At 34.1% G+C, this 26,864-nt stretch overlaps 1 protein-coding gene across 21 annotated transcripts in view; it reads left to right on the top strand.

Annotated features, from left to right (window-relative positions):
* DGKB (diacylglycerol kinase beta) overlaps positions 1-26,864 on the top strand; it is an 835,560-nt gene that overhangs the window by 362,169 nt on the left and 446,527 nt on the right. For all 21 annotated transcript variants that reach the window (XM_034963734.3, XM_057302827.2, XM_057302829.2 and 18 more), the window contains 2 exons: positions 20,761-20,846; positions 22,943-23,032. In XM_034963734.3, coding sequence (XP_034819625.1) covers positions 20,761-20,846; positions 22,943-23,032 — 176 coding nt within the window. The remainder of the gene's footprint in view (positions 1-20,760; positions 20,847-22,942; positions 23,033-26,864) is intronic.

Genomic DNA, 26,864 nt, shown 5'->3' with positions numbered 1-26,864 from the left:
CAATATGTTTTCCTTCACTACATTAAAATAAGTATGTATAGCTCTAGCTTTACACCAACTTCACATGTTAATGTGACTTATGAAAAGTTCATATCAAGTTTTTTGTATACTTGTGACATTACTTTTCCCCTTCTGAATCTAATCTTCATGAAAATACAGATGGTTTATTCTCACATTATTTCTAAAATTTTAAGTGAGAAATAGGAAGCACTTAATGAATTGAAATAAAATACAAGATAACTTTAAAATATGTAAATTATTTTTCAGATTGATCAGGATAATTAAGAATAATTAATTGTTTGTGAGAAAGCTGCTCTTAGAAATCTTTGCTTCCATCTACCTGAACTAAATGCAAAAGACACATAATTTTAAAAATATAATGCAACAGTCAACCTACAGATTTACATATTTCAAATATCATGCATATTTCATAGTGAAACTTTGGAATATATTCTCCTATTAAAATAAATGTATAATTTAGAAAATGCATAACAGATTTCACAGATTTCATTACCTTCTTAATTTAAAATATCATTTTATATAACCAAATTTCTACCATATTTTATTTAAGGAAAATCAGAGCTTATGACCTTTTACATATGCCTCTTGTTATGAAATTATGACACAGAAATGAACAGAATCCTCAAAAGGCTAAGGAAATGTTCATCAAAATTTAATTGAGCTCTGTTGCAAATTTCAAAAATAAAAAATTTTCTTTACTAATATAAAAGTGAAGCACTCAACTCTCTCCTTCTCATGATTAATCATAAAATAAAATGCAGATGATTTGGCAAGCTCTCCCCCAGTTAAATGTGTAAGCATAATTCTGATTCTGCCTTGGTCACTGGAGTGATGGAGTTTGAAAATTGATTCATGCTTCTAAATTAAAGATCTACGGATTAATAAAAGTAACAAAAATATGTTGCCACAATGAATAAGGTCACATAATTGCTTGTCTTTCACACAAATTTCCCCCTTTGAGTCATTGTAGGCCTTTAGTCACCTTTTACATGCATCCACAAATGCACTATGATTTTAAAGATGTTGAAAAGTCTAGCTTTTATTATCTATCTCACCAACAAAGGCCAAATAGCAATTAGACTAGAGATCTGTGTGTCACTGTTTAAAGATTGTTGCCTATCAAAATTGCTGAAACACTCTAAAGAAACAAACATGTTCTGAATTGGCCATTTGAAATGACCGGTTCATATTTGTGTATGTGCTTTAACTTGTGTTTTATTCTGTTCTGGCTGCTATAACAAAATCCCTTAGACTGGCTAATTACAAACAACATAAATTTATTTCTCACAGTTCTAGAAGCTGAGAAGTCCAAGGTCCAGAGGCCAGGAGATTTGGTATCTGCTGATGGCTCACTTTTTGTTTCCAAGGTGGTGTCTTCTTGCTGTATCCTCTGGAGGGAATGAATGCTGAGTCTCCACATGGCAGAAGAGCAGAAAAACAGCTGGCTGGTTTCCTCAAGCCCCTTTATGAATTCACTAATCCCATTCGTAAGCGTAGAGTCCTCATGACCTAATCACATCCTCAGTACCCCACCTCCTATTACTATTGCTTTGGGCACTAATTTTAAGCATTAATTTTGGAGACACATGAAAGTTCAAACCATAGCATTCTGGATTGGGTCCCCCAAAATTCATGTTCTTCTTACATACAGATACATTACATTCATTCCATCCCAATAGTCTCAAAGTCTTAATTTGTTTTAATACCAACTCAAAAATCTAAAATCCAGAGTCTCATCTAAATATCTTCTAAATCAGATATGGATGAGACTCAAGGTATGATCCACCCTGTGCTAAATTGCTCTTCTGCTGTACCCCTGTGATATCTAACCATTTCTGTTGTTTATAAATTACCCTTTATAGACTTTTAGACTTTACAGTCTAAAGTAGTTTGTTATAGCTGCCAGTATGGACTAAGACAGAATTGGTACTAAGGAGTGAGGTGCTAATGTAACAAATTCCTAAAAACGTAGAAGGTGCTATGGACTGGGTAGAGGCTGCAATATGGAGGATGAGGAGGAGGAGAAAGAGGAGGAGGGAGAGGAGGAGGAAGAGGAGGTAGAGGAGGAGGAGGAGAGGTGGGGGATAGAAGAAGAAAGAAAGAAGACCACAGAGAGAGGTTCAGTCTTAGAGATTATCTACATGGTTGCGAACAAAATGTTGCTAGAAATATGGATAAGAAAGGCCATTGTAATGAGGTTTCATACGAAAATGGGGAACAAGTTATTTGCAACCAGAGGAAAGGCAATCCTTGTTATGAAGTGGCAAAGAACTTTGTTGAATTGTATCCATGTCCTACTATTTTGTGGGAGGTTGAATTTTAGAGTGATGAAATACCATGGAGTGATTCTTGGTAAAAGAAATCTCTAAGCAAAGTGTTGAGGGTGTGGCATGGCTTCCCTTGACTGCTTATAGTAAGATGTAATAAGAGAGAAATGAATTAATGACAGAATTTGTCATCAAAAGGGAAGCAAAAATTAAGGATTTGACAAATTCTCAGACTGGCCAATTGGTAAAGAAAGAGAAATGTGTTTATGATAAAACACCAAGGGTGTTACCAATGAAAGTTTGAGTAGATTAGTATGTCTAGAAGGACTCTAGAATGCTATTCATCAAGACAATGGAAGAGTGGCCCTGAAAACGTTTCAGAGATCTTCAAGGCTGCCCCTCCCATCACAGGCCCACAGTGTCAGGGCCTTGAGGACAGAAAGACTTCAAAGGAGGGATTCAGAGCACCTGTGGGATCTCAGGGCTCACTTCCCAGAGCTGCCTCAAGTTTCTGCTCAATGCATTCTAGTGCAGCACTCCTGGGCCACTCCATCTGTGGCTCCAGTGAGCCTCAGTGCAACCAGGGCCACCCTTCAGGAGACAGAGGTGGCAAAGGTTTGCAGCATCCAGCTGGTGCTAACTCTGCAGGCACAGAGTGCAAAAGCTGTGAAGGCATGCCTACCTCTGCCTAGATTTCAAAGGATGGAGAGGTCCTGGAGATCCCCAGACCCCAGACAGAGAACTGCTACATGGTTCAGGCCCCTGCAGAGAGCCTCCACTAGGACAATGCCTAGTGGAGCTATGGGGGCTGGGCCACCTCTGAGACTCCAGGCTAGTAAAGCCAGCCTGAGAGAGCTGTTGGCATTCAACTCTAACACGTGAGAAATGCAGTGTGGGCTGCACACAGCACAGCCACGGAAGGAATGGGGGTTTCGGGAGCCTTAGGGGCTTAAACTATGCACAGTGTGTTCAGAAGGCAGGACACAGCGTCAAAGAGGGTTTTTTGGTTTTTGTTATTCCCAGCTTTAAGAGTTAATGTTGTTTGCCTTGTTGGGTGTTGGACTTACTTGGGACTTGTTACTCCTTTCTTCTTTCCTATTTATCCCTTTTCAATGGTATTGTCCATTCTATCGTACACCATTGTATTTTGGAAGGACCTAACTTGCTTGATTTCACAGGCCCACAGCTGGTAGGGAATTTTCCTCAAAATAAATTGTACCTGGAGTGGTAACTCTGTATTATTTAGATGATGGTTAGAGGAGACTGTGGACTTTAGACTTTTTAGTTGATGCTGGAAATTGTTAAAACTTTTGGGCCTCCTGGGATAGAATGGATGTATTTTACTTATCAGAAGAACATAAATTTTGGGAGAACAGAGGCAGAATGCTATGGTTTGAATACTTGTGTCTCTCCAAAATTTATATTGAACCTTAACCACCAATGCAATCATATTAAGAGGTGGAGCAATGAGCAAATGATTAGGTTATGAGGGCTCTACCCTCATGAGTTGGATCAATGCCCTTATAAAATGGCTCAAGGGAACTAGCTCTCTCCTTTCCCCTTCTACTGCCATGTGAAGATACAGCATTCATCCCTCTGCCATGAGTGGGTGCATCAAGAACGTGCCATCTTTAAAGCAGATAATAAGCCTTACCAGACAACAAATCTGTTGATGTCTTGATCTTGGACTTCCCAGCCTCCAGAAATGTGAGAAATAAATACCTGTCATTTATAAATTATCCAGTTTCAGTTATTTTCATATAGCAGCACAAATGAACTAATCTGTTTCTGATTTTTTTTCTATAGGAGTTAAGTTTTTAATAAATAACATATTTTACTTAAATATCCTCCCATTTACTGTTATCTAAGTGTACATAGTAAAATTACTGGCTCAAATTTACCTCCAGCCCCAGGCAGTTAACTGATCATAGCTTACCAATAAGTAAAAATAAGAAAACCCGTAGCAGATGAATTGGTTCAAAACATTTATTCAATGGCTACCAGATGCCAGGAACAATCTCATCACTGCCAATCCACTCTCAACAAAACAGATAATAACTCTTGCCCTCACGGCCTTATATTTTATTGATGGAAAACATATATTAAGCTAATAAACAAGTGAAATATACATATATTAGCAGGGAATGTAAACAAGGAGTGTGCATTGTTGGTGAGGGTTTCGTGGTTGTTCTTTTAAATGAGGTGGAGAAGAACTAGCTGAGTATAGATGTGAAGATGAGGAGGTAGCTCATTGTCATCTTGTACAAGAGCTTTTAAGGCAGAGAGAGCAGCAAGCATAAAAGCATAATGATTGGAAAATATTGTGTAAGTTTGGGAAACATTAGCAAGAAGGCCAGGGAGACTAGAACAGAGTGAAGGGCAGTCGGATGTCAGAAAGCTACTAAGGGCTAGTTCACACAGGGTTTTAGGATTATTGTGACCATAATAATTAGGTTTACCTAAGACTCTTCAGGTTATTTCTGGTGTCCTAACATCTGGCCCAATTTAGCATTTGCCCAGGACTTTTGTATTTTAAGTATTGCTATTAATAAGTGCATTGCAATGAAGAATGATGATGATGTGTTTGGCAGCCCTCCAATTTCTAAATCCAGCTTTTGCTATGTTATCCTCTTGTAATGTGTAAGACACACATCCAAGGAACAGAGATCTGACTTTAATAGTAATCATTATACCTAAAACATGACCAAAAATAAACTATTTTCCCATGTTTTTTAAACACAAAAACAAGTGACAACTTTTGAAGAATTGGTATCCCTTTTATGCCAGCCCATTATGCTGTGGCCTGGACCTCACAGCTCCCTGAGAGTTGCAAAGGGTCACAAATATACCAATCAGAAATGCCTGTGGAGATATTGACAAATCATAGGTTAGATGTTCATGAAATGTATGTGAGAAAAAGAGCATGAGCAGTTTTACCAAGAATGTGTAGTGAATGGCTTGAATATACTTCCTCAATGTTTTATTTTTCATTAAATATAGAGTTTATAAATATTTACTTTATAATAGATTTTTATTTTGCAATAACACTTTTCAGCAAAAGATAGCTTAAAAATAAAATGTCTTTTAAATAAAAATAATCTGAATTTCAAAACAAAAAATTGTTCTGAATTTCTGTTTCTTAAAGTTGATGAATACATAATCTGTGTGAAATATTTATGAACATTTACCATCTGCAATGAGAGCTCCAGTGATATCATTGACTATGCAGAAATCAGTAAACACAACTATGCTGAAGAAACATGAGCATCTGCTTTAAAATTAATAGTTAATTCTCTGCCCCAAAGCAATCATTTAATATGCAGAAAGTCCCTTTGCATATCACTCTTTGAAGCATGACTTTTCGTTTAGATCAAATGACTTTTCAAAATTAGTGTTCATTTTCAATTCCGAGTTTCTTTATGTGTATTATTAATGAAGTTATAGCTGTTAATATCTTGACTCCATTAGCAGAATAACTTTTCCAAAAGATCAAGTAATGCCATTTTTATATCAGAGTGATCAGAATGTTTTAAATGAAACATCTGTTTGTTGCAAAGATGATTTGAATTCATTCAATTCATGCACTATAAATAAAGTTTTTTGGAAGTTCATTTGGATGAAGGTGAGACATTAGATATTAGTGATAATGCTATCATAAAATCAGTATAAAAGTTTAGCACTACTGATACAATAATTTCCTTCTGTGGGAATAATTTGAATGTAGATTCTGGTGAAGCATACCATCATGGCAAAAACGTGATTTCTAATACAGTAATGAATTGATTGATAAAAAAGATTGTGCTTTAAATTGATTGCTCACATAAATTATAATCACATCCCAAGAAATTTTAATATTCTAATAATTAAAATAAAAGCCATAATTATATTGCTTGTACACATGCATGCACACACACACACATGTAAATTATTCAGTTATTCTCCTACTGATTCAGTAGTCACTCAGGAACCTTCTGGACCAAAATAATAATAATAATAAGACTCAAGTCTTAGGTGACTCAAGTAATAAAACCGTGTAAAAATCTCTCTGGACAACACTCGTTCAGCCAGTCTTTTCCTGATTATGCATACCCTCCTCTTCTATTTAAAATCTGCAACTCAAGGAGCATGAAAATTTAAGGTAATTTAATAGAGGTTATCAGCATATAGAAATCTACAACTTGAATTATATTATTGGGTAACAGTGTTGTTCGTAATCAAGACAAGTTTAGCCTAATAAACACACTCCGAAAAGCAGATAATTGGATTTGGAATATAATACATTTGATAAAATTGATACAAATTATATTTACAACTATTAAAATCATAAATATCTTGGTGTCTAAGATACTAATCTTCAATTATGTACATATCATTTCCTGAAAATGGCAGATGTTTGTTGAATACATAATGTTTTATTCTCCAAATACATTATTTACTTTTATTTATCTCTTCTTGATGAGTCATGTATTTTTCATTTAGTTACCTTTATGCCTATAGTTAGAATTCTGTGTAATTAAGTTATTCATGATTTTTTTTGAGACGGAGTCTTGCTCTGTCGCCCAGGCTGGAATGCAGTGGCAGGATGTCGGCTCACTGCAAGCTCCGCCTCCCGGGTTCACGCCATTCTCCTGCCTCAGCCTCCCGAGTAGCTGTCATATTTTAAATTATGGTCTCTGACCAGTATTATGCTATAGTAAGATGTGTGCACAGAAGCAGATGCTCTTGAAGGCAATGAATCTTCAACTTCAGTGTCTCTCACTTGCAAGGACTCGTTTCAAGACTATAGGAAGGATCTTAGCAATGTGGTTGTATTGCCTTTCTCATTTGAGTTTTTGATATTTTAAAAAGAGGGTATTTTAACTACAAGAGTTTTTATGAACAATGTTAGTTAAGCCAGCTCAGTAGTAATGCATAGAGAGGCAAATATATCAATGGAAGATAATTAAGAGCCCTCCCCCATGCCCTGTATATGTATTGGTATTAACCAGAAAAATTGGGCATCTATATGGAAAAATAAAACAGTAAAAAAAAAAAAAAGACTTTTGTCTCCATTCCAACTCCTTTTTCATCACACTTTACCTAGTGACTAGTAGCATTGGAATGAGCATGAGCATTTTAGGATCTGACTAAAAGAGGATGAGGTCCAATTACATGATTGAACCCTGAGACTTATAATATGTGGTTCACGGATATTTTTGTGTATGGTTGTTATTGCTAGTTCTCCTGGTGTAAAAATGACTTCCAGGCATATACCCATTGCCCAGTGTGACTTTACACTGATTTTCTGACGTAAATTTAAAGAGCCAGAGGACATGTCTTGACAAAAATGGTCCAGAGCCTGCCTGGTAACAGAATATGTGTATAGTAGGGGAGAAATGAGGTTTGAAATGTACAAAGTTCAAAGCTTATCCTTGGAAAATTCTTCTAATCATCCCATTCGCTTCTCTTTAATGTGTCATCAAAACAGAAGTGTTATTCTTCCAGGAATACAGTTAACAATGCAGTATAAACAATTTTAAATTTTTATTATTGATGAAAGTTACATGATATTAAATGTATCATTATTCCTGTGCTTGTAGAGCACAGCCTATATCAGCTCTACAACAAGCAGGCATGTTTATGTGTAAAGTACATGTTTTATAAATCTCTATGAAATATCGGCATCAATGAAGATACATAAAACTCACAATATGTCATGTTATTAACGTAACAATGGTTAATGTATATCATGAATTCAAACAGTACTTAAGGTTAGTCATTGAACAAAAAATTGAAATGCCTGCAAGTCTTACAGCTTGGCTATGACCAAAAACCAAATATTGATTTTCACGTATTTAACAATAATACTAAAAATTTACTTTATCAATGATGACTTGTGAAGCTAAGTGGAACATTCCTAATAAATCATCAATTTAAACATATCTTAATAAATCATTCTAGAGGAAAAGAAAATTATCTTTTAACCTCAGTACAAATATTATTTTAAATTATCATATAAAAATGTAAAAACGAAGCATTAAGCAGTTTATTAATTTATAAAACTATGTTATTTGAAATCCTATGATGTAATGTTTGTAAGCTGTCTTAAATTTACAATCTAATGTGATTTTTTATTATAGATAAGTATTTATTTATATATATTTATATATATACATCACTTTTATAAAAGTTTGTGCACATTTATTTTGCATATTTTTTCTTAAAGGGGGCCTCAATTTTTATAAACATCAGGCCCTACATAATCAGGATTCACTCTCCTGCTCCTTATTTATCAAAGAGAGATCATAAGGAGGAAATTAACTTATTATGTTCAATACTCCATGAACACAACAAGTTCCATGAGTATCTCAAATTCTACATGTCTATTACTAAACTAGTTTTCTCCGTTTTTCCCAAATTTACACACTGTTTTTATTCTCTAACTTGATGAATAAAAAGACCATTCACTAAAGAACCGCTTTCTCATTCCCACTGACAGTATGTCACTTCAGGGTTTCAAGATTTGTCATCTAACCACTCTCCTAGGATCTATATTTACCCTCCTTCTTACATAACAACACTTCACTCAATTTCTCCTCACTTCTGTCCCCCAATTCATCAGCTAATTAACTTTACCCAAGCTTCGAGATTCAACTCATGTGTCTCCAAGTTTATTAAGCCACCCCTCATCCCTACCTAGTCCACATTAACTGCCCTCAAAGAGCATCTTATAGTGACCTGAACTGTGTGTTTTCTTGTCTGCCTTCTCAGTTAAGCCAGTGAGATACTCAAAGGCAAGAATTCTACCTTGTTTTGAATCTCTGGAATCTAACTCAGTTCCTAGTACATAGTTGCAGTTACTACATTTAAATTAAATAAGTGGATAGATAGAGGTGCCATTTCATTTATAAAGTATTTAGAGCTATTCTTTTGTATTTGACCCTAAGCAAAGTCTTTTTTCCCTGTAGAAGTCTAGATTTATTTCCTTTCAAAATACGTTCTTACTTCACACTCTAAGCTAACTCCGTGGAATGATCTGATATGTACAGAATAAAACCTCATTCTAATTATTAATATAAAAATCATTCACACGACAGAATGGATTTCAGTAAATTTGTCAAACAGTCTTCAGCAACCTAATCACTTGTGCTGTTACATTTTAGGGGTTAATTTTATAGACTATGAATTTGGACCATAAATGATATATATGTGCTTTCCAATTAGAAGCAATAAGAATGAATTATTCCATTTTAACTTCTTTCAAATATCAGGAAGACTGTGTAACTTCTGTTTTAATTGACACTCTTTATCGTATTTTTCCCTTCATTTTCAACTCACTACATCAGAATTGTCTGTCAATTCTCTATGTTTAGTCATGTAACTTACAAGAAATATTTTAAACTGCATTTCCAAACATATATATATACATATCAGTACACACATAACTTATGCATATTCATTAATACCTTAAGAGATGGACTTTCATGTAACATGACCATAAATTTTACTGCATATTTGTAACAGTAAATACAGTATGAAAACACTAAGTTCAATTAAATCCCTCCCTTTCTAATGTAAAAAACACACTTACAGATGAGAGAAAATGGCGTTTTAAAAGGTGTTTTGTGTTCTTCAGTGTCAAAAAACAAAATTACAACAAAGTTAGTTTAAAGATCTCATTGGCTTATATTTGCAATTCTAGAATTGGGTAACACCTAATTCTATAGAATAGAATGAGTGTTCCAATGAACTGAGCACAGGAGTTTGGCTTTATAAGCAGAAGAGGGCTGAAGGAAGCAGAAATAAGGAATGAAAGGCAGACTGGTCATTTCAAAGTTGCTTTTCTTACAGGGTCAAAACCGAAAGGACTTCCTTATCATACTAGCGCTGGTGAACTGGGCCCCTTCTGATTGGTTGCTGCAAATCTCCTGTTTTTGTTTGTTTGTTTGTTTGTTTGTTTGTTTGTTTGTTTTTAACTGGACCATTTTAAAGTTCAATTTGATTACATGGCACTTAGCACAAGTGACTCCATTCTGGTTTGTTCTGGTCTGTTGGGGCCTAGTGCAGAAGCTCAATCTAAAATAATGACCACTCATAATTTTTGTTTAAGATTGGTTACTTGGTTTTTAAATATTAATTTATGTATTTAAAAAATATCCTTCAAGGGTTATAATTTTCCATGCAATAGAAAAAATTTATATTTTAACAAATATATTTACAAAAGTGTTTTACTTATACTAATAAAATTATAAATATTTTCTATATGAGGGCAAGAATATTTCAACTAAATATTAGTGTTTCTATTCACTCAGAAATGACATTAAAAAATTTGATATTTCTGCCAATATTAATTTTTAAAGAAATATGTACATTAGTGAAGAAAGGAAAAATATTTAGGCTACATCATAGAACCTGTCATTTACTGACCTTTCATTTCTAACTCACTTTATATTAGAAGGAATATTAAAGTTATTTAATGAGATAACATTATAGGTTCCCCAGGAATAAATATTCTCTCATTTTCTGTGTCTCATGCTCTCTTTTGTCATTTCAGTCTGTGTTTTTCCCTTTCTCTGTCCCTCTCTCCTTCACTTTTAACACGCATAAGCATAAAAGATTTGTTTGAGATTTCCAGAAATAATGAAATGAATGTTTCAATTATTAATGGCCCACTGGAATATGTATATTTTTCAAATACTCTAAAACTTATTTCTGGTTATTATGGTAACATGATTATTTACACTGCGTTTATAAAGATTAATTCAAATTAATTTTTTATAACTATCCCACTTATCCACATGGAATGTCTTCCCAAAACAGTGTAAATTCAGCTTCCACGCAATATCTCAAAACTCTAACCGAATTTGTTGAAACAGGTGCATTTCCTAGTTTAACTAAATTTTATAATGTATTGTTGAAATAAAGTACATAAGATATTAGATTGGAGGATATTATTATAATTAATTTTACTTTAAATTAAAATGTTGAGAGAGTCACATTAAATTCATGAAACATCGAAACCCACAGAGAAAAACATGAAATAACCTTTCCCCCATTTTGTAATATATATAATAGAATGAAACTTTGGGGAGCATAAATAATTCATGCATGGATTTTTAAAAGATATTACACCAGCAATAATAATAATATCAATGATACCAAGGTATGTAGAGATACAGTTTGGGTATTAATAAATAAGCTGAAAGTTATTAAAAATTGGTTTTCTAGACCATAAATATTGTTTCAAAAACAACGGTAACATCACAAATCAGAAAATTCAGCCAGATTTTACTAAGGCAATTTTGAATCCATCTAATCTTGTAACTTTAAGAATAATATAGTATGTAACTGTGTACATGCAAGTATAAATATGAATTGAATAGAATAATCAGAGATAAGTATGCTTCTTTCTGTCTCTAAAAGCTTATATCAAAATGCAGACCTTTCGTAAGGCAAGCTCTTGAAATTATTTTTTCTAAACAAGAAAGGGGAAAAAGAGAATTGATGACATATGGTAAAGTCATTTTGGATCCTTCAGCCTTGTGTTTCTTTAATACAAAGAGATGTAAATACGTATAATTAAAGCGAGCATTCACCATGTATGGATATGCTGAAAATATTTATGACTCTCACACTGATTTCCTGTAAGTATCAAAAATATTATTTTATGATTTATAATATATATACTACTTAGAGCCATATATTTATTTATTTTATATACTTAATCTATTTCTAACCCATACAGCCACATTGTATGTGATAGTATTTTTTAATAATAAAATATAAGATTGGAATAAAAAGTAATATTTACATATTGATGTTAAGAATTCTGATTTATGACACTTTCCAAGATTCTGGAATCAGTACTACAATTTTCTTTTCTTTCATAAAAGGTTTTCCTGGTGTGCTTTGTACCTAATAACAATTAGGTACAAGTGAAAATTTACTGCCTTTTCTGTATCAATTTTATCTTAACACAAAGTAAGCCTCTGAATCTTAGATGAAATTTTCTGGATTTGTTTTTAGTAATATTAAGCATCACAATTTCACCACCTGCTCTTTTGTTGTGGTTGTGGTAAGAACAATTAACATTAGATCTACATTCTTAAAAACTTTTTAAATGTACAAAAAAGTGTCATTAACTATAGGAACAGTGTTGTGCAGTGGATCTTAGAATTTATCATCTTGCATAACTGAAACTTTATGGAATGTTATAGTGGTGATTATAGAGCAAATATGATAAAAAAAAGAAGCGTCTGACACAGGGCTGCTAAACCCAAATAATAGGCTTGCTTTCAAATATAGCTATTGGAGAGACATAGGAAACTCTCTAGGTGAATCAGTGCTATAAAGGCCAACATTGGAAACTCATCATCATTCATTTTCTTCATAAATCATTTGAATTTTTAATTTCAAAAAAATTAATAAAATGGTGCAAATAAATTCAGGACTCAAGCATGATTTCATTGCAAAATGTTCATGCTTATTCATTCTTCACATGGAACACTGTGGAATTGATAGATAAAAAGTACAATACACAGTACAAAAGTTTCCCCAGAGTGAAGTCCTTCCTGACACTCCCCATTTTCTCACTTCTCCCCATTGGAAGGATGACCTGTAATGTGGAAGCCTCACAGCTGCTCCTCATCACAGCCTTCCTGGGTGAAAAGTCAGTGCCATGCAGGACCCTGCATTTTGGCTCTTGCTGAGACTCTTCAGTTTACTTGTCTTCTATCCCAGCTGTTTTCCTCTGTACCTTGTGTCTCCAGTGCTGTAGGCAGGTCTCCCAATTGTCCGCTACCTACAGTTTCAGATTGGATGCAGAAAAACTCTCCTTACTGCTTGTTAGAAAATTGTGACTATTCTGCCAGAACAGTGCAGGCGGAGGAGGTGGGGAAATAGAGGAGTGGCACTCTGACCTAAAACACACCTATACTACTTTTAATAAAGAAAAAAATATAATTAAATCAGTAATAACATGTGAATAGTAAGGTGTATTTACATACACATTTTCTTTATGTGTATATAAAGAGCCCAACAAACCACGTGGTGTTAATTCTATTCTAAAGTTATGGAAACTGAGGGTCAGAATCACTAAATAAATCCCAAGGATATTAATGAATGAATGTAGTAAGGAATGAATGAGTTTCTAGGGAAAACTGCATGGATTGAATGGATCAAGAAATTGAGATAAAGAGAGGTCAAATTTTCCAATTAGCAATCAATTTACAGAGAGTAAGCTGGTCTGACAGTCACATGGGGTTTATGTTTGGGGGTAGGATGCTGCTGAAGAACCAATGATGACAATTTTTAAAGAAAACAAGAATGAATAACAGATGAAACATCATCATGGAATAGAAGAACAATGGTGAGTCAACTGGATGGTTAGGCTTTCACCAAAAACAATTAGCTCGGTGGGAAATGTTGCAGCTACTGCCGTGTTTTACAAAGTTTTCTTAAGCTTCAGTACCAATGTTTGAAAATCTAGGAGGGAGAATCAAATTGCTACAGAAGTATAGCTGGAAAAAAGCTGACTTAAGAAGAATTTAAAATCATAAATTTTAAGAATAATTACTAAAGTAATTTAAACAATGATTTAAGACTTTTCTCTTAAAAAAAAAAAAACACCAGATATTTAGGTTTTATATGCAAGTGCTACCAGTTTTCAAAGAACTTCAATAATTATACAAATTCTTCCACAAAAAATCATAAAAGGGGGAATACTCTGCAACATATTTTATGAGGTGGTATAATTTTAATTTTAAAAAGTAGACAAAAGTGGTATGAGGAAGAAAAATAGGTCAATTTGTTCATAAAGATTGATGCAAAATTTCTAAACAAAACATTAGCAAAGAAACTCAATTATCTTAAAAATATTAATACACGAGAATCAATTTGGGTGCATGAAAGGATTGCAAGAATGATTAATAACGCAGAAATATATAAATGTTTATTCTCACACTAACCGATTAAAGGACAGAGACCTTGTCAAATCTCAAAAATGCAGAAAAACTTAATATTTTTATATAGTAAAAATTCTTATGATAGGAGTAGAAGAGAAACTTGTTAACCTCATAAAAAATCTCCATCAAAAAGAAGGAAAGTAAAAAGAAAGAAAAATAAAATCTCAATAACAGATATCCTAAATGGGCAGATTCCAAAAGTAATTCTTATCTTCAGGAACAAGATATGGATATTCACTATGAATACTCCTATTCAACAATATGTTGGAATTCTGTCAAGGAAAAAGACACAGGGAAAGAAATAACAATTATAAGGACTAGAGATTACTAATAATACCATTGCTAGTAGCAAATGCCGCAATTACATACATAGAAATCCAAATGTATCCACAAACAAAATGTAAGCAATAGAAAAATAGTGATAATATGATTATTTATAAAATCAATGTATAACAGTCAAATACGTTTATATATGCCAGCAACAAAAATATTAATGTTATTAATAAACATAATTTTTAAATGTTTAAAATACCAACAAAAACCACAAAACAACCAAGAATAAATCTAACAAAATATATGCAAGACCTGTTAGCAGAAAATTTATATCTTTGTGAAGGTTATTAAAGAATATGTAAATAAATCGAGCAATACTACATTCATGAATAAGGAGACAATTCATATTATACATGTGTTATTTCTCCCAAAATTAATATATAGTTTTAATGCAACTTCAGTCAAAATCATGATTGGTTTTTCTTACTATTATTTTAGTTTTGGTGAAATATGATGAGTTTAAATGTACATGAAAAAAAGAAGAAATAATTGGTAAGATTCTTCATGCCCTGAGATATGGACTTACTGGAAAGCTATAGTAATTGCGAGAGTATGGTACTAGTGCAGAGATGGACAAAGTCGTGAGTAAAACACAATAGAGAATACAAATAGAAATGTACCCATATGTGGAAATAATACTTATCATGGACTTTGCATAGTAGAAAGTTGAATTGTTCAATAAATGAAAAGATGGATAAAAAATAAATAGAAAAAAAGTCCTCCACAACAGCCAAAAGGAAGGATGAAAGGGAGTAAGAGAGGAAGAGAGGGAGGGCCGGAGGCCAGGATAAAGGGGAGATGGGAGAAAGTGGGGAGAGAAGAAAAGAAAGTACTTCACACCACAACAAACTAAGAATTTCTATGTCAAAAGTAAAACTGACATTTTAAGAGAGTGTATGTGAATTCTGAGCTCTGAGTAAGGAAGCTTGTCTTACAGAAGACTAGTTAAGGTACTAACTACTTATCAAAGGGATGATGAAATTGCATATTAAAACTAGGTTCTTATTCATTAAAATACACATTAATGAAAGTAAAAGAAAAAACTTTAAATTCGTAGAAGATATTTGAAAAAAAAATTATTCAAAAAGGACTAAAATCAAAGACGTGTAAAATTTTTTTGCAAACCAACAAGGTGAAAAGGAATAGATAATGGAAACCAAAAGGATAAATAGGCATTTCACAAAAATAAGAAATAAAATGAAAAAGTGTGACAAGTGTTAAAGAGAATGGATTCAATAGAGCACATCCATTGTACATTGGTGCAACTTCTTTGCGAAAAACATTGATGTTATCTGGTAAAGTTGCATATTAATATGCATTACTCTAAAGTGGCCACTACCCTTAAGCACTAGGAAGTACGTACAGGCATACCTTGGAGATATTGTGGATTTGGTTCCACACCACCACAATAAAGTGAATATCACAATAAAGTGAATCACACAAATTTTTTCGTTTCCCAGTACATATAAAAGTTATGTTTATACTGTTGTCTATTAAATGTGCAATAGCATTGTGGTTTAAAAAATGTATATATCTTAATTTAAAAATAATTCATTGTGAAAAATTAGTAACAATCATCTGAGCCTCCAGGGAGTCATAATGTTTTTTCTGGTAGAGAGTTTAGCCTTGATTTTAATGGGAACCAAATGATCAGAGTGGTGGTTGCTGAAGGTGGAGGTGGCTCTAGTAGTTTCTTAAAATAAGACAACAATGAAGTTTGACCCATTGATGGACACTTACTTTTATGACAGATTTCTCTCTAGCATGTGATGCTGTTTGCTAGCATCTTATACACAGTAGAACTTCCCTCAGAATTTGAGTCAGTCTTCTCAAATCCTGCTGCTGCCTTGTCAATTAAATTTATGTAATAATCTAAATCCTTTGTTACCATTTCAACAGTGTTCACAGCATCTTTACTAGGAGTAGATTCCATTTCAAGAAACCCTCTTTTTTTGCTTATCTCTAAAAATCAATTCCTCATCCTTTCAAATTCAATTCTCATCAAATATGATGAGATTGCAGCAATTCAGTCACATGCAGCCTCCACTTATAATTCTACTTTTTGCTGTTTTTATGACGTCTGCAGCGACTTCCTCCACTGAAGTCTTGAACCCTTTAAAGTCATCCATGAGACTTGGCATCAACTTCTTCCAAACTCTTGTTAATGCTGATATTTTGACCTCTGTCCATGAATTATGAATGTTCTTAATGACACCTAGATTATGAAATCCTTTACAGAGGTTGTCAATTAACTTTGCCCAGATCCCCAAAATTAATCACTGTCTGTGGCACCTATAGCCATATGAAATGTATTTTTTAAATAAGACTTGAAAGTTGAATTACTCCTTGATCGACGAGCTGCAGAATGTATGCTGTGTTTGCAGGCATGAAAACAACATTCATCTTTCTGCACATCTCCATCAGAATCTTGGGTGACCAGGTACATTGTCAATGAAAATAATATTTTTAAAGGAATCTTTTTTTTTTTTTGAGAAGTATGTCTCAGTCGTGGACTTAAAATACTCAGTAAACCATGCTGTAAAGAAATGTGATATCCCTCACGCTTTGTTCCACCATTTATAGTGCACAGGTAGAGTAAGTTTGGCATAATTCTTAGGGGCCCTAGGATTTTCATAATGGCAAATGAGCATTGGCTTCAACTTAAAGTCATCAGCCTCGTTAGCCCCTAACAGGAGAGTCAGCCTGTTCTTTGAAGCTTTGAGGCCAGGCATTGACTTCTCCTTTGTAGCTATCAAAGTCCTAGATGGCATCTTCTTCCATTAGAAGGCTATGTTGTCTACATTGAAAAATTGTTGTTTAGCCTACCACCTTTATCAATAATTGTAGCTAGATCTTCTGGATAATTTGCTGCCACTTCTTCCTCAGCACTTGCTGTTGATACAGCTTCTTTCCTTAAGCTTCATGAACCAACATCTGCTTGCATCAAACTATTTTTCAGCTTCCTCACATCTCTCAGCCTTCATACAATTGAATAGAGTTAGGGGCTTGCTCTGGATTTGGCTTTAGCTTAAGGGAATGTTGTGGCTCCTTTGATCTTCTGTCTAGACCACTAAAACATTCTCCCTATCAGCAATAAGGCTGTTTCACCTTCTTGTTGTTTGTGTGTTCACTGGAGTAACACTTTTAATTTCCTTCAATAACTTTGCCTTTGCTTTTACAGCTTGGCTTACTGGCACAAAAGGGCTAGCTTTTGGCCTGCCTGTGCTTTTGACATGCTTTACTCACTCAGCTTAATAATTTCTAGCTTTTGATTGAAAGAGAAATGCAACTCTTCCTTTCACTTGAACACTTAGAGGACATTGTAGGGTTGTTAATTTCCCTAATTTCAATACTGTTGTGTCTAAGGGAATTGAGAGGCCTGAGGACACAAAGAGAGACAGGAGAACGGCTGGTGGGTGGAGCAGTCAGAACACACACAACATTCACAATTATGTTCTCTGTCTTACATGGGCGTGGTTCATGGCACCTCAAAGCAATTACTATAATAACTGATCAGAGATCACCATAAGAGATATAATAATAATGAAAAAGCTTGAAATATTGCGATAATTACAAAAATGTGACACAGACACCAAGTGAGCACGTGCTGTTGGAAAACATGGCACTGATAGACTTGCTAGAAGCAGAGTTGCCACAGACATTCAAGTTGTAAAAAATGCGGTATCTGCTAAACTCAATAAAGAGTAATACAATGAGGTATGCCTGTACGAGAATGCACTTTTTGCAAGAATGTAAAGCAAACCAGTTGAAATGCCCATTGACATGGATTTTAAAAGACATGTAAGTGGTATTTAACCCAGCAGTAGAAGTAAAAAGAACTTCAGCTACACGTGGGAAAAGCTTCAGCTACAACATGAATGAATCTGAGTACCAATGTAAGTGGGAAAAGTAGAAAGACACATGTTGATTATGTCAGACACGTGGTAACTCAGTATTCAGAGTAGTGCTCACCTTTGTAAATTAGAAAGGGCAGTGCTATAGGGAAAGAAAACAGAGAAATATGTAAGTTATTAGAAATGTTCTACTTCCTGGAATGGGCAACTGGTACATATGTGTTTATTCTATTGTATATATATTAGTATAAGCAAAACAATGAGTATTAGAACCGAATAAAATATTTGCAACATGTCTCACAAAGGTTAAATATCCACAATATAATAAATGAGAAAATGCATGAAAGTTTCCTGTTCTAAATATCCATGGATATTATAATCAGATGATGGGTTTTAGTAATTTTTATACATATTTTATTATATTTATGCAGTGTTGGTATTACCTTGACAAAATTTTTTTAAATGATGCAAATTTAAATGCAAAGATTGCTGTAATATGCAGAGTTTGTAAAGTATTATTAAAAGACATCTTGCCTGGTGCAGTGGCTCACACCTGTAATCCCAGCACTTTGGGAGGCCAAGGAGAATGGATCACCTGAGGTCAACAATATGAGACCAGCGTGGCCAACATGGTGAAACCCTGTCTCTACTAAAAATACAAAAATTAGCCAGGCGTGGTGGCGGGCACCTGTAATCCCAGCTTACTTGGGAGGCTGAGGCAGGAGAATCGCTTGAACCCAGGAGGAGGAGGTTGCAGTGAGTCGAGATTGCACCATTGCACTCCATATTGGGCGACAAAAGCGAAACTCCATCTCAAAAAAAAAATAAAATTAAAAAGACAATTCAATAGAAAGAAAGGCACATCTTTGAATGTTCTTTTCATAGGACAGGTTACACATCTCCAGGAAATGTATAAAAATATGCTGAACTCACTAGTAAACAGGGAAGTGTGATTTTACAACAAATAAAAAGACATTGGCTTTCACTTATTATTAAAGAAATATCATAAAGTTGTTCATATGTAGTGTTTTGTGGTTGCAAGGAAATGAATCCTTGCATATTTGACAGTGGGAGCCATTCAGAGGGATATAATGATGTAATGGAATATTTTTCTCTAGAGTAGCCTTCAAAACACATGCGCACATTTACACAAATGTTCTTCAAATAATGTTAAATACAATACTTTTTTGTAATAATGAGACCCTGGAAATAGTTTAAAAATTCATAAAAAGAGATCATTCATTTTATCTTGTAGTACATGAACTTATAAAACATGATGCAGTACTTAAAAATAATAATCTGACAGAATGCAACGCATGACATATGCATATGTTATATACTGATACACAAAGTTCTCTTAGACATATTTGAAGTTAAAATAAAACCACACAAGTTAATGAACAGTATGTATAGCACAGTTTTATTCATGTTGAAAATATGTGTGTAATAAAGATTTATGTATGAAAATTTGTATATGTAAGTATGTAGAAAAATTCCTTGGATAGTTGCATATTATATCACTATCAGTTGTTATGTTTGGGACAAGGGAGGTGAAGAGACACATAACATACCAAAATTTCTGTCCTGTTTCAATTTTTTTATTGCAATAAAATAGGCTATGACTGTATAGCTGGCTGCATTACCTGCCTTTGTGACTTTTCCCAAGGTAGGTTGCATTATTAAGCACCCTGCATGCAGTAACAGCAGAAGCAGTGGGTATTTATGGCAGCTGACCCAGCAATTAGGCTAGAGTGTTCCTGGGTGGAAAACACTGTCAACCAGGTCAAAATACAAGGTGAAGCCTGCCTCCTATTTGCAGATTCTCAGTCAAAAGGAAAGTTGGCTAGAACCCCAGTTGCAGTCTGATCAATTTCTCCCAGTAATGGAGAAAGTAGAAAATTGTTAAAGACATATTTACTGACATAACTGTCACATTTATATATTCACTCAAAAGATAATTTTGGATTGATTAAATTTATTAAATTAAATAATGTAGTATATGTCATTCTGGGTTATGCGAACTGCAAATCACATCTGGGAGAATATCAATGAAAATTATTATAATTTACTCATTTTATTCTTAAAATTTTAGAGTTTATTAAAGAAAAATAGAGTATATTCATTATGGAATCTAGAATGTGTAATTACAAAATGTTTTTAAGTTATAGAATCTTGAATATATAATTATAAAATAGGATTAAAGGATATGTAAGTTATCACAGATATTTTACAGTTTTTATAAAATAAAAACGTATTTCATCGGGTAAAATGCTAATGATACAAAACTGAAAACATCTTATTTTTAAACTATTAATCATGTGCCATAACATGCTTATTTTTCAGGTTAAACTTTTTCCGTGATGTTCCTGACTTCAGAGTGTTAGCCTGTGGTGGAGATGGAACCGTGGGCTGGGTTTTGGATTGCATAGGTAATGCAGACACATACTTAATATGGCTGGGGAGAGAGCAATAGCTTTAAATCCTGTTTCATCTATGTGTCTATTGCTTGTATCATTATCTTTGGAAGCAGTGATATAATTGGACATCTGGAAGGTTGCACACTGGTTTAACTTATTATTCTGTAGTTCAAAAATTTAACTGGCAAAATAGTTTACAAGTACATAGAAGTCCTTCCTTTCTAATCCACTTCTTACAGTGTTTACCAAATTTTCAGAGTTGTTTTCAGGGGCTCTAGGAAATCAGATTGTTTGCGTGCCCCAGACAAGGAACTGAAGGAGCAGTCTTAGTATTTGTGATAAAGTCTGTGCAAAATTGATGTGCTTACGTTTTTAAAACATGGACCCTCAAAACCTTACCCTCTGTATACATTCATATCGTTATCATCCATCATCATCATCATCATCATAGCTAATTTTTATTCATCATGTTATCTTGTTTATTCCTCACAACTCTATGACACAGATAGTATTAATAATCCCATGTAGAGATAGGGAACCTAAAACTTGGAAAAAAGTAAATAACTACAACAAAGTCTTATAGCTGTGAACTGAGAGAGCTGAGATTAGAACGCACAGTTAAGCCTTATTCTATATTGCCTCTCTATTTAAACTGAAAACGCTCGATTTTTATGAGCAAATAATACAGGAACATCATTGAGGATATAAGGTAAGTATGCAGCACAAGAAAAAGTATAAATTCAGGAAAATTATTTGCTTTTTCAGATCTAGTCAGTTGTTGGAACTGGTTACTAGTTAGAAAAAGAGACCATGAATTGGCCTTTATGAGGAAATAAATCCAAAACAAATATTGACTCTTTTTGTTCTCATTTCAGTTACTGCATTGATCAATTCTTTGTTTAAAACAGGCCCTTTCATAAAATGAATTGATTCAAAAGAAGTTTTACCTTCTGTATAAATTGAAACAGACACCTATTTAGTCAATGCAGAAAACATTCTGTCTATGCATACGCTAAAAATATTCAAAATAAGAAAAATACATGTTGGCAACACTTTTGATAAGGATCTAACAGCTTTAATCTACTAATATTTGATTTAAAAAGAAACAGTGAAAATTCTGATCTGGCCTTCCATTAAACAATGTAAATCATATTTATATGTTTTATCTGAGAAGACAACCAGAATTCAAGAATTACAAAAGTTAATGAGTTAGTTGGAAAAGTATCTGAGGACTTGTAAGGATTTTAGAGGAAAAACAGCAGGAATTCTTAGCTTGTTTTAGCCCTCAAAATCTTATTGTCGGCTATTTCATTGTGACATATCCCTACATTTTCTATCCCCTCTATCCCTACACACATATGTATACTGATTTTGAGGGGCTGAGGAAGAAAAAAATAAAAGAAAGTGATATACATTTGTGAGATTAATTCAAGGCATGCGATGATTCAAACCAAAGAATATGGGATGTCAGCGGCAGAGATCTTTACTGCTCTGAACCCAAAGCATTATGTGATGTAAAGATTAATCTCATGGAAAACCTGCTGATCTCGTTGTATTCCAGCTGTTAACGTTGTGTTCCATTTGCTCTGACACAAAGCAGCACCATGGGTGGGAAAAAGTCAAGGACATTGTTAGCAATTTACTCACTTTTATAATTCAATAGTTTTCAAATATTTTATTCCTTTAAGTAAAATGTACCTAGAATTGATGTTGCAAAAGGACTTTATGTAGGAACCTACCCATCCATCCTAGTTGTGTCTCTGTATTGTAATCTTATGCTGTATATAATAATATCCCTGAGGATTGTAGTGGAAATAAGACACACCACAATTTTTAGCTGAGTTAAGATATTTAAAAAGCTTTCCTCTTGCCTGAGTTTTGAAAATTCCATCATTCTGTGAATAATAGTATTTGTGTTTTATCAATTGCTACAAATGTATACAAATTATCCATAATTCATTATTGTATATATCTAAAAATACAATTATGTTTTGTTTATGAGTACCTATTGGAATTCCTTCATTTAATGTCAGCAGGCTATCTTTTTATTTCCGTCGTTTTATCTGAACTTAAAATTTTCTTTATTTGTATTTTTTTTTATTCTGCAGAAAAGGCCAATGTAGGCAAGCATCCTCCAGTTGCAATTCTGCCTCTTGGGACTGGCAATGATCTAGCAAGATGCCTGCGATGGGGAGGAGGTAAAGCAGCTGCAACAACAAAAGCAGAAACAGTACACAACACCCCTTTCCCTTGCAAAACAAAAAGAAAAGAAAAGAAACAAAAACGATATGATTTCAGTGAAGATAACTGATGTGGTATATATAATATATGATTTTGAACAATAGTCTTGGATAGAAGAACAAATAGTGGAAAAAGAGACCATGGGTATTGGGTTTTAATGTGATATTAAATAGAGACTTAAACTAAAGGAGGTCAAGTTTCCAAACATCTCTGGTTTTGGTTTTTGATTTTTTTGTTTAGAAAATAAGGTACACATGGATGCACTTCAAGGTAATTTTTATACTTTTAATTTATAAGTTGGGAGGTAAAATCACAAACAAAGGAAAAATGAAAGGCTAATGAATTAGTTTCCCAGGAGTGAATACGTTAAATAATACTCAGTTTTGAGACTCACTCTATGCTAGCCAGCTGTGCTCTGCACTTTGGATACAGAGTTGACAAAAGAAAAACAAAAGTACCTTAATTTCTAGTGGCACATAAAATCATATGTGAGACTTTACACTAACAAGTAAACAGATGATCATTATAAGGAAAGACCTCACTGAGGATATGACATAGAAGAAAAAACGACTAGCTAGATAATGACACAGCCATGTAAAGCTGGGTGTGAACTTCATAGGCGGAGGGAACATTGAGTTCAAAGGCCCAGAGGTGGCAAGGCACTTGACATATTTAAGGAACTGAAACTGAAATAGTGTCGATGGAGTAGGGTAAGCAAAGAGAGAATATTTTGAGATGAGGTCTTAAAACATTTTGCAGAGTCACTAATAGGCTATATTTATCTGAAGATCACTGAACACCACTAGATAAGATCACTAAACACCATCAGACTTTGGTAAAGAAGCAGGACTTGAATGCTAAATATTTTTAGCATCAAAGCTCACTTAGAGAAGTTTGAAAAGTGTCTACTAAGACAAGGTGAACAGAGTCCCTGGGGAACTTGTTAAAAATACAGTGGCCTGACCCCACCCCAGACATGCTGAATGGAAATATCTGGAATTGGGACCTGAGCAGATGATTTTTTTTTTAAACAAACTCCCTAAGTAACTCTGATTTACAGCAAAGTTGGAGAATAATTCCATGAATATCTGACCAACTAGCTCTAAGCTGTATACGTGCTTGACTAAGTCAAGAACTTAGTATGTAGTCTATTTGGGATGTTCAGTAAGAATATACTTTAGGAGTATTTTCATGAGTTGCATTAGAGTTCATGAAATCTAAAGAAATGAATAAAGACATCACCATTTCTGATAAGATACTTGTATTTGCCAGTGTTCATACAAGTGCATAGATTAAAAAGAAGGAAAATATGTGAGTCTTCTTGCCATGTTCTCCTGGAACATATATTTGATGTATATGAAAATTAGTAATTTTATTTTTGCTTCCAAATTAACAAATGGCCTAAATCTCAAATTTGTTAAAGAAGTCCATATTTGGCATACTCTAATAATTCTTGTGAAACCACATACAAAGCACTAACAATGGACAAAGGCAAGGACTGTAGCATGTGTCAAAGAATCTATTAGTGATGAATTCCCTTTGAGTGTCTGATATGTCTTGGCACTGTTCTAGGTGCTAAATATACAGTGAGGAAATAAACAAATGGCTTCTATCCTTCTGGAGATTACATTTTCATTGAGTATAATTGAAAATAAATTGAACAATAATGAAATATATAATTATAAAATATCAAAGAATCAGAAGAATGAATAATAGAGATGAAGTATCTAGCTAGATGGCCAAGAAGGTCTCTCTGAGGAGGTAACATTAAAGCTGGACCTAAAATATAAGAAGGAGGAGAAATAGCTCCCTGTGTTTCAAGGACTGAAGGAAGGAATGCAAGTGGGGTTGCTGAAGCAGCAGTGCATGGTGGGCAATTAGGGATAGTGAGTACTATGACTTTGGAAAGACAGTTGGGAGCCAGATAATGCAGGAACCTATTTGTCATTGTGAGAGTTTTACTTGATTGAATTTGTCATGCAAAGTGAAGCTTTGAAAGTCTCAGAAGCAGAGTAACACACTGACACATTTTCAAAAACAGATTAATTTGGGGGTAGAAAATAAACTGGTCAGAAAATGTGAAAACATGCAGAACTATAGTTCTCCAAATGAGAACTTCTATTACAGTTGTCCTAATTGCATAATAAAGTGAGCAGACTAGAGCTTACATGACTTAAATCAGGCAAGTAGCCAAACTGGAGGTACGTTTTCAGGCTTAGATTAATTGTACTTACCAGTGGATTGGTTAGGAATTTTAGGGAAAGCAAGGTATCAAGATGCCCAAGTTGAGCAATTAGGGAAATGGAGAAGCCATTTGCTAGAGATTATTAACAAAGAAATATGCTTTACAGTGGGATTATTTCTTGACAGGTGTGTAACTTTGAGCAAGTACTTAAAAATTGTGTGCTGTAGATTCCTTATCAGAATTTGAAGAAAATAACAGTGCCTTGTAGGTTCTTGTGCTAAACTGATAACTTGTTTGCACAGTGTTTGTATTAGTTTGTTCTCACACTGCTATAAAGACATACCCAAGACTGGGTAATTTATAAAGAAAGGTTTAATTGACTCCCACTTCCAAATGGCTGGGGAGGCCTCAGGAAACTTACAATCATGAAGGTGAAGGAGAAGCAAAGGCATTTTTTACATGGCAGCAGGTGAGAGAAGCGAATGAGCAAAGGGGAAATAGTCCCTGATAAAACCATCAGATCTCATGAGAACTCACTCACCACCACCAGAATTGCATGGAGGAAACCACCCTCGTGATCTAATCACCTCCCACCAGGTCCCTCCCTTGACACGTGGGGATTATGGGGATTACAACTAAAAATGAGATTTGAGTGGGGACACAGAGCCAAACCATATCAATGTTTGTGTTAAGTACTTTATGCAGTTGCAGTAATTATTATTATGCTTAATATTTGTAGAAGAAAGTACTTCATTCAACCAATAATCATTTGGTTCACTTAAGATTCAGGGAATCTATTGACTTGAAGCCTCTTTTTTATAGGAATATATTTTCATATTTTGGAAAAGTTGACACTGTAAGAATGTAGGATATTCTAGCTTAATTAGCATTCTTTTTGTAAATTTCTGGCACTCATTAGTCTCTCTTAACAAAAATTTAATTGCAAGGAAAATCTTGTTTGTGTAGAATAAGGAGGCAAGTAATAGTTGTAAATTGGACACACTTTTTTTTTTTGAGACGGAGTCTCACTCTTTGGCCCAGGCTGGAGTGCAGTGGCGCAATCTCAGCTCACTGCAGGCTCCGCCCCCCGGGTTCACGCCATTCTCCTGCCTCAGCCTCCCGAGTAGCGGGTACTACAGGCGCCCGCCACCTTGCCAGGCTAATTTTTTGTACTTTTAGTAGAGACAGGGTTTCACCGTGTTAGCCAGAATGGTCTTGATCTCCTGACCTCATGATCCACCCGCCTTGACCTCCCAAAGTGCTGGGATTATAGACATGAGCCACCGCACCTGGCCTGAACACACTTTTATACAGATTTGTTGTTGCATTTCTTTATGTGATTTTCATTTGCAAAAATTTCTATGACTTTTTAGATTCAGTCATTATAACATAATATCATTAAATATAAAATAAATATTAATCATGTTTTCATTTTGTTTCTTAGCCTGGATTGATTACAGGCTTTAAATCAAAATAATGAAAGTAAAATAGCATTATTCTTTTCTGTAAAAATCTTTTGCTGGCATATTTAGTGGATTTGATTTGTCTTTTTTAAAATCATGATCTTCTTGGGTACAGGAACCCTATTAATAGTTACTTATCAT

Source organism: Pan paniscus, chromosome 6 (genome assembly GCF_029289425.2).
Source record: "Pan paniscus chromosome 6, NHGRI_mPanPan1-v2.0_pri, whole genome shotgun sequence".
Taxonomy (NCBI): Eukaryota; Metazoa; Chordata; class Mammalia; order Primates; family Hominidae; genus Pan; species Pan paniscus.
Note: the sequence above shows the minus strand (reverse complement) of the source record. Positions and strands in the feature narration are given on the sequence as shown.